This window comes from Seriola aureovittata, chromosome 7 (genome assembly GCF_021018895.1).
Source record: "Seriola aureovittata isolate HTS-2021-v1 ecotype China chromosome 7, ASM2101889v1, whole genome shotgun sequence".
In the NCBI taxonomy this organism is placed as follows: domain Eukaryota; kingdom Metazoa; phylum Chordata; class Actinopteri; order Carangiformes; family Carangidae; genus Seriola; species Seriola aureovittata.
The window spans coordinates 20,206,136-20,221,366 of NC_079370.1; the positions used below are offsets into that span (position 1 = coordinate 20,206,136).

At 42.2% G+C, this 15,231-nt stretch overlaps 3 protein-coding genes across 6 annotated transcripts; 2 read left to right on the plus strand and 1 right to left on the minus strand.

Annotated features, from left to right (window-relative positions):
• Positions 1–2,935: 2,935 nt before the first annotated feature.
• echdc1 (enoyl CoA hydratase domain containing 1) lies at positions 2,936–7,655 on the plus strand. Of its 3 annotated transcripts, none has more exons than XM_056379733.1 (8): positions 2,936–3,212; positions 4,364–4,417; positions 5,215–5,286; positions 5,800–5,975; positions 6,110–6,252; positions 6,342–6,394; positions 6,547–6,627; positions 6,741–7,655. In XM_056379733.1, the coding sequence occupies exons 3-8, from the start codon at positions 5,222–5,224 to the stop codon at positions 7,156–7,158; spliced, it is 936 nt and encodes a 311-aa protein (XP_056235708.1). In that variant the 5' UTR covers positions 2,936–3,212; positions 4,364–4,417; positions 5,215–5,221; the 3' UTR covers positions 7,159–7,655. The 3 variants fall into 3 exon arrangements, with proteins under 3 accessions (XP_056235708.1, XP_056235709.1, XP_056235710.1); XM_056379734.1 differs by having other exon boundaries at positions 4,370–4,417; XM_056379735.1 differs by lacking the exons at positions 2,936–3,212; positions 4,364–4,417; positions 5,215–5,286 and having other exon boundaries at positions 5,827–5,975; positions 6,091–6,252.
• Positions 7,656–9,151: 1,496 nt separating this feature from the next.
• Positions 9,152–13,286, minus strand: LOC130172080 (E3 ubiquitin-protein ligase rnf146-like). 2 transcript variants are annotated; one of them, XM_056380497.1, is made up of 3 exons: positions 13,141–13,286; positions 12,398–12,457; positions 9,152–12,015 (listed from the first exon to the last, which is right to left on the minus strand). In XM_056380497.1, the coding sequence occupies exon 3, from the start codon at positions 12,001–12,003 to the stop codon at positions 10,846–10,848; it is 1,158 nt and encodes a 385-aa protein (XP_056236472.1). In that variant the 5' UTR covers positions 12,004–12,015; positions 12,398–12,457; positions 13,141–13,286; the 3' UTR covers positions 9,152–10,845. The 2 variants fall into 2 exon arrangements, with proteins under 2 accessions (XP_056236472.1, XP_056236473.1); XM_056380498.1 differs by having other exon boundaries at positions 13,136–13,274.
• A 51-nt stretch (positions 13,287–13,337) lies between these two features.
• Positions 13,338–14,906, plus strand: mdh2 (malate dehydrogenase 2, NAD (mitochondrial)). The gene has a single exon (XM_056380499.1). The coding sequence runs from the start codon at positions 13,456–13,458 to the stop codon at positions 14,467–14,469; it is 1,014 nt and encodes a 337-aa protein (XP_056236474.1). The 5' UTR covers positions 13,338–13,455; the 3' UTR covers positions 14,470–14,906.
• The last annotated feature ends 325 nt before the right edge of the window (positions 14,907–15,231 follow it).

Below are 15,231 nucleotides of genomic sequence, written 5' to 3' on the forward strand. Positions count from 1 at the left end.
GTGATTTTAAGATGATGATATTTAAAAAAAAAAAAAATTTTTTTTACAACAATTTAATACTTTCTGTGTTCATATACTTGTAAGTAGTAATGGTACAGTAATAACAGTTTTCCTGTAAATCTGAACTTTTATTGATGCATGTGACTAATCAGACTCATCTGCAATAACAGTCCACATCCACACAGACACATAACACCCATTGCCTTGCACACAATTTGATCTGATCTGATCTGATCTGTTCCGTCTAGACCAAAGCAGGTCCTGTCTGTAGTCTCCCTCTTCTTACATCTTTGAGTAAACAACCTTGAGTGCAATTTTCTCTCTCTGTATTGCACAGGAATCCTAATTAGCAGTTGTGCCCTTTCGGTTGTTGACTGGTGTCAAGGCTATGTTTTGACTAGCGGCTTTCTGTGTGTCCACTGCCTTGTTTGTTTTTGCTACAAACATGGTGAAGCTAGATAGTATGCATGGTTAATTCTGACTGGCCTGCAAGGAAGCTGTTAGCCATGGTTAGCCTTCTATTCACTGCAGGGCATTGCCAAACATGGTTTTTCTTTGCAGAATATTTCTGTTTTATTCCAGTAAAGATTTGGTTCATTATAAGCTACATAGGAATTATTTTTGAAGTTTGGGAGATAACAATAAAGTTAAAGTAAATACTACTTTTGGCAGAGGGTTATGTTTTTCCTGTTTAAGGAAATACACAATAAACATTACAGTATGTGGCTGCATTGTCTTCTAGTGGTCTGTGAATTTTGAGTTGCTGCACTGATATCCTAGTTGCTGCTGCTGTGCAAAAATGTTCATTGGCCCTCCAGTGTCTCCTGGCTCTCCGTCCTCCAGCTCCACTCCTAACAGGAAACCTTCAGCCCCAGAAAGCTTCTGGCACCTGCTAACCTGCCATTCTTCCTGCCCTGAAATAGACTGGCTCTTATTTGATCTCTCTCACTGTGCGTGTGTGTGTGTGTGTGTGTGTGTGTGTGTGTGTGTGTGTGTGTGTGTGTGTGTGTGTGTGTGTGTGTGTGTGTGTGTGTGTGTGTGTGTGTGTGTGTGTGTGTGTGTGTGTGTGTGTTTGTGTGTGCGTGTGTGTTTTCTTATCTTGGGGAGCTGGTATATGGCCATGCTGACTGCAGTGAATTCCCTGACTTCCTGTGGAGCCCCAGACAGCTGCATATCGATCAGTACACTGATGCATCACTTTAGAAGCCACAAGCAGTACACACACAACCACACAATGATACAAACACAGACATACTGTACATGCAACAACATTTGTGCATATAGACAAATGTGTGTAAAATATGCATCTCTCTCTCTCTCTCTCTCTCTCTCTCTCTGCCATTAGCCAGGTTGTAATTTCAGACAGGCCTCCATTATCAGCAGGAGTCTGCGGCTGCAACACTGATATTTGAATGGATCATAAAACAGCAGGGCTGACTTCAATCAAAATGGCTGAAAAGGCTGGGCAGAGGATAAATGAATGTGGACAGGCACAGTCAGAAAATGTTTTCAGTTAAGTTAAAGTTTATGAATGAGGAGAAACAGTCTGGACAGGTTGCCAGTCCATCGCACACTTGACCTGGATAGACGATCACTCACACACACGTGGGTGATTTAGACTCCAGTATGCATGCAAATTCCATTAAGCCACCATGTCCTCCAGGTGCTGCACTTCAAAGAATGATATTTAGAGACAAGTTGCAGGCTAGCTGACCTAGCTGAATGTACTGTACAGTGCAGGAAGGAGAGTCAGTGTGTCTGGAATGCTTGCCTGGGAAGAGTCCCACCGACCTTTTTGAATTCCTTCCCCACTTTTAAATAGAACGGAGAGGTGTGGGCTGTAAAACAGAGCTGACTCTACTCCAATCTCGGATGCACTGTACTGTATCCTTGTTGATGACCTTTTATGTTTGTAGGACAGTCATGAAGGAGTTTGGTTCCACATAACCCATATAGGGAAAAACACACTTGATTGGTGTTAGTGATAGCACTATGGTGTCTTAAATAACAAATACAATAAATGATTGCACTTTCAATGGTGTGTGAAAAATATTTATTATGAGTGATTCTTTTGAACTGTAAGTGTGAAAAAAATATGCTTCCAAAATAGATTTAACAGAGATGTTAGATGGTTATTGGTATGAGTTTACGGTACTTCACTTTTGCAAATCATTCACTTCTGCACTATATGTGTTTTACACATTTGATTCAGCATGGCTCTGGCATTCTCAGTAACCCAAGTGAAACAAAAGTATTTTGGTTCCTCGGCTTGTTTTCACAGAGATGTTCAGTGCTGTGGGTAGTGGTAGAGGATGTGTGGATAGAAGCGAATGATTTATGCTCCCAGTAGCCATAGATCAGACCACAGGACAGGAAGTGTGTCAACCTCCCTCTGATTTTGGCACAATTTCCCTCCCTTCCCTGCATATCTCTTGGTCTTTATATCACCCTGTCATTCTTGTTTGTTTATGCATGTTTGTCTCAAACATTTATCTCACATCTGACCTTCCATTTTTCTCTTTTACGCACAGAGCACTTCACACTTGTTACTCCCACTCTTATGATATTACATGTTAAGGGTTCTGCAAACGAGCATCACTTCTACAGATGTGGCAATGGACCACCAGCATCTCAGACCAAAACAAACACTTCCGCCAAACCTCTGGCCACCCCCCAGCCTTCATGTCCTTGGTCAGCAAAATGTTAAGAAGCACATAGAAAGCGGCCACTTAACACACAAGAAGCACAACTGTACAAAGTTACCCTGTGTACACAAGAGCCAACAACAAACAATGTAGCCAAAACCATTAGTTCAGGCTAGCATTGCTTTGACATGCTCCATGGCATGCTAACATTAGCCAGCTAGCAAAAAAAAAAAAGTTAGCCAGCTAGCTATAGCAACATTTCCCCGCACACATTCATAGAGTCGGTAAGTTAGCTAACGTTATCATGCCTTTTGTAGCCGGTCACTAATGAAAACAGACAAGTGGCATTATGTAGCCGTCAAGTGACTTACACACTGAGGAGAAGACAAGCCGGTTCTGAGTCCAGCTGGAACCCTTTAGCAGCTCGTAGGGTTCTCCATCTAGGTAAAGCCAGACCAGTCTTGGCTCCATGGTCGAACTGGGAAAGAAATTCAGCGTCGGACTTATCCACTTGGACTGGGCACACAAATGATACTGGACGAGGCGGGAAAGATGCTAACGGAGCCGGTAAAAAACTTTAAAAACTTTATGGATGTTTTGACAGTCCACCAGCCTAACGTGATTTGAACCAGTAGTTCCTATAGCCTGTGCTCCGGTCGTATCTCTGTTTTGTCTGAGGCCTTTTTACATGAAAAACTTGTTTTTTTTTTTCAATGGAGGAAATTCTGGAAAGTTGTTTCCATCTGAACACTGTGTATTTGTGACTACTGCACCATCTGTGCCATCTCACCTGTGGGCGGTTCCTCACAAGAGGCCTTACTCCACTATATCTTTGCATAGAAAATAATTGTTTGTTTATTATTTAACAGAACCTCACAGGACCTATAATTGCAAATGTCCAAACTCAGAACACAACTATTATTGCCCATAAATCAATACTATTGGCTGTCCTATGTTTGACTATGTTTGCTCTGTTCCAGCACTGGAGAACATAGCCCGAATCTCAACCTCAGTTCTGCTATTACTCCTTGCCCCTTCTTTAATACCACTGAAAATACCTATCATATTTATAAAACATTTGAAGACACAGTTTTGGCTGCGTGGCTTGGCCAAACATAAAACCAAATCCAAGCGCAGGCTGTTGTTTGACAAGACGTAGACAGAGCGTTAGACTTGGACGTCTCTCGCTTGCAGCCACCTCACTGGTGTCAGGCAAAGTTGTTTTGAAATTAAGTTCAAACAAAATCTACTATTATAGCGTTTTACCTTCAAAAGCACAGTATACAATAATGAAAACCTGAGTTGTCAGTAAGCCATATTTATAAAACTGTCAATGGCCTGTGCCAATGCTGCAATATAACTTGTAGTTGTTATATAAAACCCTCTGTCAATACTACTGAATAAGGACATGTCTGTAGAGCCAGTTTCTCAGTGTGCTGTGTTTACAGAGCTGTGACAGACAAAGAGCAGATCTCTCTGTGCAGTATGTTGGCCTACGATGAATGATTACAGGTCACGTTGAACAATAAATTATTGATTGTAGAATGTTATGTAAAATATGGCAAAAAAAAAAAAGAGAGCCTCAATATCACAATTATTGGATTTTTCTGTCTCTTTGCAAGAGGTGAAATGAATTGCTGCATGGTAGTATTATTCCACCCCCCTGTGGAGACGTTGAGGAAATACATGTTTGTGTTACCCTGTCTTTTTCCAATGAGCTCTAGTTTCCAGAGGGACGGATTTCAGAGTAACACCGCACGACTCCCATTAAGGTTAGTGTTGGCATTTTGTTATGAAATGTTTTGTAGTTTTTATAGCGACAAGCTAAAGTTTGATTTTCGAAATATTACTTCTCTCTGCAGCTCGTTGAACACGTACACAGTGAAGTTACTAACCGACACTGAAACCTTGTGTGACAATCAGTGTCCAGATAACAAGACTCAGTGGTTTAATGTAAAATCATTCAAAACGTTGGTGCGTAAGGTGCAGTGCTTTCAACCAGAAACCTAAAAAGACATGATGGATGTTTTTCCATCCAAAATGAATGTATCACAGTATAGTAAGGTTGCTAAATATTACAGACCTGTTCTCACACCATGTTCATATCAGCCTATTGTAGTGCTATTGTTTGTTATGTTAAAGTAACTTTCTAAGGTCAATAAATAAAACTAGTCTCTAAAATCGCTTCAGTCTATCTGCTCCCTCGTGTATTTCTATCTGCACCACTTCACATTTTTTCGCCATGGCCTTTTTAAATGTCCCTCTTAGCTCAGAAACACTGCTCCTCTCGTTCGCCCAGCACACCCTCACAGGTGTTTTTAATAACTGTCGCTAATTACACCTCAGACTCTTCTCTGCTTTGATAAGTCAAAATATCTGCTGTGAAAAGGTCTGGCTTGAAAAGCAATAGCTGTGCTCCTTGTCCTCAAACTTTGTTTCCCTTGTCTGTGCCCACAGTCCTTCTTTTTTTCTTTTTTTTTTTTTAACATTAAGTGATATGTATGAGGTAATTTCTCCAAATCAAGGCCAAACTGAATATGTTCTCCCACATTCCTTCATCTCCATGCAGCAGCAGGATGGTTCTCTGTGCACTGAGGCCACAGCTTCTGAAAAGCAGCAGATGTGCTGGAGCCTGGGGCAGGTAAAGGAGTCCAGCCAGTTTATCACCAGACCGGTGGCAGTTAAATAAAGTCATGAGTAAAAGAACATCAAGCGTAGAGAGTTTAACCCACATTATTTGTTCACAAGTCAAACACACAGACAATTCTAACTGACAAAAAGCACCTATTTGAGTTGCTGACACTTGTAAAATGTTAATCGATAGAGTGAATAACTTCTGATTTATATATAAAAATGTGTCAGAATCAGGGGTGGGTCATTGTTGTGTGTTAGACGTTTGTGCAAAAGTCTCGCATCATACCTCCTTTAAGCTAATGTATAGAGACGTAAGGGAGTTCAAGCATTAACTTTGAGCAACACAAGTCTGATTTCCATTAGGCAGTTATGCATACTATTTCTTTATACTACAATTATGGATATCCACATTTACTTTGACTTGAATTGATAGGTCAGTGAACTATTAAGCACACATCTGATCATATAAATAACTACAACAGACAACATTCATATGCTGTATAAACGGTGTTCGTTCAAGGTTGCTGCAGAGACAGAGCAGTGGCAGTGTGTACTCCAACATCCATGGCTTAAACCAGGAGGAGATCAGAGAGAAGCTCCTGGCTTTTCCCGGAGGGTCCATTGATCTTCACAAACACGACTCTGGTATAGCTGTGCTTACCATCAACAACCCATCCCGCATGAATGCCTTCTCTGGTAAGGAGACTAATACTGGGCATCAGGTTTGCAAGCTTGGATTTGGCATTTTGAGAATGATGCATAACCACAGTCAAACAACATGGAATTCCAGTTTGCTGCTTTGCTTAAACAGAGCTCTGCCTCCCTCCCAGGCAGTATGATGGTGGATCTGGAGGAACAGGTGAGCCAGCTGGAGAACTGGACGGATGGCAAAGGCCTCATTGTCCAGGGAGCTGCTGAAACTTTCTGCTCTGGATCAGACCTCAATGCTGTCAGGGCGATATCTAACCCACAGGTAGGAAAGTAAAGAAATACTTCACATCTCTTCCTGTTTTTACCACGGTTAGTTAGTATATTTCTAGGTATGTTTCTTTTGCCTTGTAGGATGGGATGAAGATGTGTATGTTCATGCAGAATACTCTTACAAGGCTACTGAGGTAAAAGCTTTCATTTCACTGTATACTAGTTCACTAAATATCTATGCTGACTGCAGAAGCAGCTGCAACCAGTCTGAGCTTAAACAAGTTGGGGTTTAGCTGTTATGCAAGGTACACTACAGTATGCTGACAGAATAGTTTTCTCATTGCAGGCTGCCACTGATCTCTGTTGCTCTGGTGGAGGGAAGAGCGCTGGGAGGAGGTGCAGAACTCACCACTGCCTGTGATTTCAGGTAATGATTTTTATACAAGTGAATAAAAGAAAACATTAGAATCTTTTTTGCTCTAGCCTTCCAACCAAATATTGCTATTAATGTAATTTATGTGTGTTATCTCTCACTTGTAGATTAATGGCATCTGACAGCGTGATCCAGTTTGTCCATAAACACATGGGACTGGTCCCAGGCTGGGGCGGCGCTGCACGACTTGTCCACATTGTTGGAAGCCAGAATGCACTAAAGCTCCTTGGTGGCACTCTGAAAGTGGACCCCAAATTTGGCCTGCAGATTGGACTGGCTGATGGAGTCCTGGAGGGCCCCCAGGCAGAGGAGGGTGCAGGGACTCCCCTACAACAGGCTGAAAACTGGCTCAGTCGCTATATAAAAGGACCTGCCCCTGTGATTCAGGCTGTGAAGAAGGTGGTGTTGTCAGGGAGAGAGCTCCCTCTGTCTGAGGCTCTGAGGACTGAGAAGGATGTGTTTGGGACAGTGTGGGGCGGTCCAGCTAACCTGCAGGCTCTGGCCAGCAAGTCCAAACACAAATGAAGTGTCTCTCTTCAGTACCTTTAGAGCATCTCAGATCAGTAAAGATCAGTGATATTTGTAAGATGTCACACAGAGAAGTGCTACAGCACCTCTGGGGATAGACTGACTCCTGATTGACATTACTGAACTGACTGGTGGCACATTTACATCGTAATACATTGTGTAACTTTTAAGATCCTTTCATGTAATAAGTTGAATGATGTGTCTAAAATGTGGATTGACTTTGCTGTGGGGCTTTGCTATGATAAAGGTATTTTTCTTTGGTCCATAGAAAAAAGACAATAAACCTTTTTATTTCAGTAAATTGGATTCTGATGATATGGGATTGCTAATTATCACTTTCTGAAATTGCTTGGGTTGTGTTTTGTTTGGTATCTCTCAGTGTGATATTATGCCGACTCATTAGCCAACACAAGTGTATGAGCTGAGACACTAGTGCATAAACCGATGCTGAAAATGTGCTTTTATATAAACATAAACTTCATATATAAACAGTTCATCTCCTTTTCCTTTGAGGGTGTGTTTTACAAACTGGGTTCTGCTGTTACCTGTTCACAAAAAATGACAGACCACATGATGTGCAGTGTCAGCTGAACTAAAAATCTTGTTTCAGTGATACTGTATAGACTGATACTGCATAAGGACTTCTTTTGTTTAGATTTGCCCCCTCATTGAAAGTATATCTGTAATGCAAAACTGAATATGCTGTATCATTCTATGGGTTTTATAGTCTTTACATTAAACAAGGACCTACAGCAAAGGACAGCATTCCCCATCCTCTAAACCCCTTCTGTCCCCATCAGTCAAGCAAATCAACACTGTCTTACCTCCAGCTCCACTGAAAATGTGATTATGGTAATGATTAGATCATGGCAGGCAGAGCTTAACTGAAGCAGGCAGATAGCAGCAGCATACAGATAGATACTGATGAGGTATAACAAGCATGAAGAACCTACATCTGTCTACAGGATTGAATGTAATGCTGCTGCACTTCTTTCCTCTTTACCTCATTTTGTTGGTTAGTTTGACAATTTCTTCATATTCCTCTGTGCTTGTGCTGTGTCATGGTGGCCTTGATCATCCTCACTCTCCTTGTTTCTCTTCTATAGGGAGATTCTCAGCTGTAGGTTAGAGCATTATTTTAATGTTTTTCAGTACTTGGCACAGTGGCTCTCATCTGTTCATGAGGAACTTTAAAAGATACTGAAACACACGGCCAAATAAACACACGAACAGTGAATATTTTGTATGGTTAGGCACCAGTTTGTAGCTTATTTTTCATTACATGTTTAAAATTATTTCACTCAAACAGCAAATGAGCCACTGCAAGAGCACAAACATGTACAGCCTGAAATGACAAGAACAGGACACGTCCCTGGAGGATGCCAGGCCTTTATCTTCTGTTCCCCTTCCAGAGGTCATGTTTCCTGGCCAGACACCCAGTTGGAGTGCTAATGGCTGCCGTGGTCAGAATACTAAACATCTACAAGGTGAGTGGGGAAGGGGGGGGGGGGGGTCAAGAGTTGGCTTCATTATGATATATAGCACATAAACACTTGTTTTTATGGTCTTCAATGAGCAAAGGCTCCGTCATGCACACTGTAGATATTTTGGAGCAGTTGAAGGTATCTTTCTTTACACATATTTTCAGGTACTTAGGGAAACCACAATGACTTTTTACCCAATTCTACAAGCTGTTTTAGTCCATGTGTCACCTGCTTAATCTAAGTCTTACTTTGGATGCTTTGTTATGATATAACTTATACTTCTCCCCACCAGCCAGGGGGAAGAATGTGAGTTTTTTTCCCCTGAAATTTTTTTTTTTTTTTTTACACTTGGTCGTGTGGAGAAAAACGTGTGAAATATTACCACAATGGACCTATTGACTGTCCTGCTTATGTAACACTCAAGACAGATATATTTTAAAGTAAAACCAAACTGACACACAAGAAGCCAAAAAATACAGGAACATTCAGAGACGAGCACAAAAATATCCTTTTAGGATGATGAAATGACACGATTTATTCTTAAATTACAAACCATGTAACAAAAAAAGTTGCCAAGCAAAAACTGTTACACAAACTTTATTCCTCAGAATGAAAAGTCTAAAACTGAGCTGATGATGTAAACATGTAAGAAATATAAAAAATAACATAACTTGGATGGCCAATAGCAGTGGTATGTTTTTGTTTTCTTACTGCCTCAGACATCATACATAAGAGGATTTACAACCATAAGAAACGCAAAAACAAACACAAATTAAAAACATTTACTCAAACTGAAACCAAAAATATCAATTTTCAACATCCTGCCAACCAGTAGTGTTTAAATAACTCTCTCTTCAAACATGCACAAATCACAAAACTTTAGAAACACATCAATTGAGAATACTTTAGTGTGGGACGATAAGATTACTAATGAGGTCCAGAGGCCTCAACAGCTTTAAAAGCAAAACACTGATACTTCACATTTAAATGCCAATTATTCAAAGCTGGGAAAAATTAAATTACATTTGATGTGTACTTCTATCATACAGATTAAGTTAAAACAGGATTCTTGATCTCTACAGATTTTAGGATTTCACAAAGCAGCAGGTTAATTAAACTCAAATCAAAGACATACCCAAGGCAGGTAGCCAGATAATCCTGTGGGCTGCTGAGTTACATAACTATGTTGTAAAATATGAAGTGTGAAATTCAATGACCCACAAAGCTTAAGAGCATCAGTAAGTACTTCTGTTTCCTTTCTTCATCTGTAAACAACCTGCAAACCACTATCTGCTCTGAAATGACACACTTTGTTCACAGTTAAGTTTCAGAACTTCCAAGGAAAAGCATCATAATCATTTAAATCTGAAATAAGTTATTTAGGTAGGGTGGAGGTTGGGAACATTTTTATCATGGATTAAATTCTTTCCAATAGTAGTCAGATGACTTGAGCCCCAACAAGCCCATTTCTGCGTGCTATGTTAGCTGAGAGAGTTAAAATGTAGATGATTAGAATGCAGCCATTCATGATAATGAAAATGACAGAGTTCCATTTCCAGTTGTAACATTCCCGTTTATGCCTTCTTTCACTGCACATCACAAATCTGGATAGGACGCCCACAAGCCCTCTGGGTATTAGATCATCAATTTATACACAACAATATCGAGGTTTTGCAAACGCAGGTTGGCGAATCACTTTAACCTTTTAACCTCCACTTTTCTGGGATTTAAAAAGTACAGGCTCAATATGCCTACAACCAAATGGCTACAAGTGAGCAGACTGAACACTACAGTAAGTCTGTTACACCTACCTCCCATGATGTGCTAGATGGAGAATTATGAAACGAATTTATCTGTTTACCAAGCTGTAACTCACATCTCAGTACTAGAACGCTCAGTGCTTGAACATGAAATCCACCATAATTTCTACTGGCTGGGGATACACAGGATGAGACTTACAAACAAATCACGCAGATACATCCAGATCACTGTGAGCCAAAACCGGGCATAAAATTTGACTGCTAAAACTGAGCTGTTTACCTAAAAACTTGGTCATGTTTGTTATTGAGTGTGTAATTTCTCCTGTACCAAGCAATCCACCCACATTCGATCTGTGACTGAGTGAGGGAAAACACAAAGTCAAGAATAAATTAATGGAATGGAACTTAGCCATATGGTGATGTTGGTTTCAGTGATGAATTCACACTTCAGTCACTGTACACTGGCCATCAGGCATTCTGGACCTTCCACTGCTACTGGATGAAGGGGGAGAGGCAGACTCTGCGCCAGGAGGGGCTCTGTCCTCTGGATTCAGTCTTTGCCTCCGTGGCCTATCCTCCCAGGGCTCCACATGTTCTCCATCTCCCTCCTCCTCTTCTTCGTCCTCCTCTTCCTCATCATCGCTCCAGTCTCCAGAGCCCGACTCGTCCACAGAGGTGTGAGGATCAGAGGACCTGGAGGGTGAAGCCTCCTCCTCTTCATCTTCTTCCTCTCCTTCCCCAGCCTCAGACCGCTCATTAGAAGGTGTGGGCCTGGGACTGATTTGCAACTGGGAGAGGGCATCCTCCAGAGAAGGACTAGTGCTGGTGCCAGGCTGACCACCAAGGGAGGTGGGAGGTCTGGCTGTGGGTGGAGGGGCTGTAATAGTAGAAGAGATACCTGTAACCGGCTGTTGTACACCTGCTACTGTGGTATCAGCCCCATCAGCAGAGTTCTCTCGACTTGCTGCCCCAATGGCTCCAGTAACACCCTCAGTGTCCAAACGCAGTCCTGCCACTCCCTTCTTGGGGATATCCAAAACGTCCCTCTTCATCTTGCGTCTACGACCGTGCTCATTGCGCCTGTACTGCACCATGTTCTCCAAGTCAGCTACATACAAAAAACCAGCTATCAGCATTTCAGCTGTTTTCTTGCCCTTGGAGAAAGCGTCCTCCAGCTCACGGCTGGTTCGCTCATCATACTGCCACCAACCATTACGGCCCTCATAATACCAGGCGTGATCACTTGCTGCGCCACCCCGACCTCCTGCTGATGCTTTCAGCTCCTCTGGAGAGAGAAGTGTAGGCCTTTCCAGGAAGTCATCTGGTACTTCCTGTCTGCAGAGAGCACAGCGTTTGCTCTGCCAGGATGCTCCCTTCGCACACAGGAAACAGAAGACGTGATGGCATGGCAGTTGGACTGGGTGGACGCAGCTCTGCAGACAGATGGCACACTCCGGTACAGACAGGGCTGGGGATGAGTTGCTGGAGCCAGAGCATGATGATTCTGCACTGCTCCCACTTCCACCACCACTGTTGCTGCCTTTCTTGCTGGATGGAAGCGAGCTAACAGAGTGGTCTACCTCCCCACAACTAGCCATCCTTAGGAAGTACTGAGGAAAGTGGACAATTGTAAATAATAGTTATAATGAGCAGTTCTGAATTTTAATATTTTCCTTCAACAGCAGTTTTCAATTTGGAAAAAAAAAAAAAATCCAGCAACAACAAACAAAAAACGGTATTGAAGAGCATTGTTATTGTGGCTGTTGCTTTTAGCTCCAAGTGGTGAAAAATTCTAGTAAGATATATCATCTGTAATGAAATGTACATATTTATTTTACTGCTGGTGTCATGATCACAAATAACAATCCAAGTCACTAAATAGCAAACAGTCCCAAGGTGAACTCAAACTAAGAATTAAATATATTAATGTTATAATCAATATGTCACTTGAGACCTCAAACATGGCTGACAGATATGCAATTCAATACTTACTGGAAGTACCCTTAATGCTGATGTATCATTAGGAGAGCTGGTGGACCTTCAAACTCGCCACTGCCAAAAGAAAAGAGCACTCAGTAAAAATGCCTTTGTTTTCATACTGTCCTTAATATAAGAACAATACACGATATCTTACTATTCCTTATGTAAACATGATTTGACAACCAAACCATTAACGTTATATGACAAACAATCTGCACTTTAAGCCTGATGTTAAAACGGATTAGCTACAAGGTACTTACTGAAATGTAAGGGGTTACTTAAGTGTCAGCAACAAAGGGTTGCTCTGTTAACTGACTACGAGCTGCTGTGCCAGCTAACTGTTACAAGTTTGTGCTAACCCAGCTGGCCTTATGACAGGGCTAGTGATGGACACAGCTAACGTTACTGAAGTAACATCAACAGCTAACGATCTGATAATCACACTGACTGGTAACAGTCTATGAGCACACTTGTTTAGCTAACGTTAAATAAATAGCAGCTACTCAAAAGCAAGACGTTTGTTGATACCGTTACAAATACAAACACTAGTCAAATAGCACAGAGGGTTTCTCGACTGACAAGGCGACCATAACAATGAGACCTGTTGTAGCTAACGCTGGCTAGGCTGAGGGAAGCACTCTCACTCCAGCAAATAGACGGAGTTCATATGACGGCGCTAGCTCATTTTAGCAGGGCGACATAAACAGCAAGGAGACGCATTTTCTCCCCACACAGAAAATGTACACGTACCGTACCGTTAGATTTTGCTGTGCTGGTCTGGTATACAGTTACAATTCGTGTGACGGCACCAATTTCCAATGCTAATTTCCCGACTTCCAGTGTTAACTGGCTTTGTTTTCCTCTGAAAAAAAGCTGAGATAAAGACGACGACGTAACAGTACGCGTTGACGCAATTTGACGTAAAATCGCACGACCTTTATTTTCGACGCATGACAGTTTACGAGTCTTCCTGTTCGCTCGTGGCTAGAGGACGTTGGTGTCACAGAGAAGAGGGGCTCTTCAGGTAGTTTTATTTTCACTAAATTAACAAAAGAATTAACAGAAACAAAATGTTTTCCCGTGCCGTGAGACCTACCGTGAGCCTCGCCAGAAGCTTGTCCACCTCTTCTCAGAACAACGCTAAGGTGGCGGTGCTCGGAGCGTCGGGCGGCATAGGCCAGCCGCTATCTCTGCTACTCAAGAATAGCCCCCTGGTGAGTCACCTCTCCCTCTTTGATATTGCCCACACCCCCGGGGTGGCTGCAGACCTCAGCCACATTGAGACAAGGGCCCAGGTGACCGGCCACATGGGCCCCGACCAGCTGGATGCTGCCCTGCAGGGCTGCGACGTCGTGGTTATCCCCGCTGGTGTGCCCAGAAAACCCGGCATGACCCGTGATGACCTCTTCAACACCAATGCCACCATTGTAGCCACCTTGGCCGATGCCTGCGCCCGCAACTGCCCCGAGGCTATGATCTGCATTATCGCCAACCCAGTCAACTCCACCATCCCTATTACATCAGAGGTCATGAAGAAGCATGGAGTGTACAACCCAAACAGAGTGTTTGGTGTCACAACCCTGGACATTGTGAGAGCGAACGCCTTCGTGGCAGAGCTCAAAGGCCTTGACCCAGCTCGTGTCAATGTACCAGTCATTGGCGGTCATGCTGGGAAGACCATCATCCCCCTCATTTCCCAGTGCACACCCAAAGTCGAGTTCCCCGCTGACCAGCTGTCTGCCCTGACTGGCAGGATCCAGGAGGCTGGCACAGAGGTGGTGAAGGCCAAGGCTGGAGCTGGATCTGCTACCCTCTCCATGGCCTATGCTGGTGCCCGTTTCACCTTCTCCGTCCTGGATGCCATGAATGGAAAGGAGGGTGTGGTGGAATGCTCCTATGTCAGGTCTGAGGAGACAGAGTGCAAGTACTTCTCCACACCTCTCCTCTTGGGCAAGAATGGCATTGAGAAGAACCTTGGGCTGGGCAAGCTGTCTGCCTTTGAGGAGAAGCTGGTGGCTGACGCCATCGGTGAGCTGAAGGCTTCAATCAAAAAAGGCGAGGATTTTGTGGCTAAGATGAAGTGAACAGGGCGCATTAATTTAGTTGAAAAATAAACAGCTGTGATTGATAATTTGTTTTGTCTTAACTTAAAAGGCATCTGGGTAAATCTCAACATCTGTCACAGTGTTTCCTCTTTTTGGTTTTTGTTTTAGCAGTAGGATCATCTTGATTCAGAAATCCTGCTTTTGACCTTGGTCCCCATTCCTTTGTATTATTTCAAACATGGCTTTATATTGCACCTATGATTTGTGTACATACAGTACTGTGACTTATCTATATTTTGCAAATGTCAAATGTAAACAAAATTTCCTACATATTCATGTACAGTCTGTATTAGTGGGAATTTCTCTGCTGAATGAATGAGGAGGAAATACTGTCATCATGCCTGTTGATGCAAATAGATGTTACTGATGAGCAAAATACTCACTCCACCAATAAAACAGTCTAGCTTTAAAACATGGTCCTTTTTTATTTCTTGTTCTTTGTTACACAAAAAAAAATAATTTGGCTTGACAGCGTACAACTTAAACGGTGACCAAATGCTTCCACTGACCACTGATGCTTTTCATGAACCTAAACAGGTTAATCCAGATGTCTAGATTTTCAAATGTACAAAAATTACTATAAAAGAAGTAACTCAAATTAATTTTACATTTTAATTAATTCAGTTGAGAAATATATCTTGCTGTGAAGTTTGCTTGTGATTGTTTTTGCAGAAAAATGAAAGGGGTACCTGCAAAAACTAAAAAACAATTCTGGATTTGGCCTATAATAATAAGAACTAC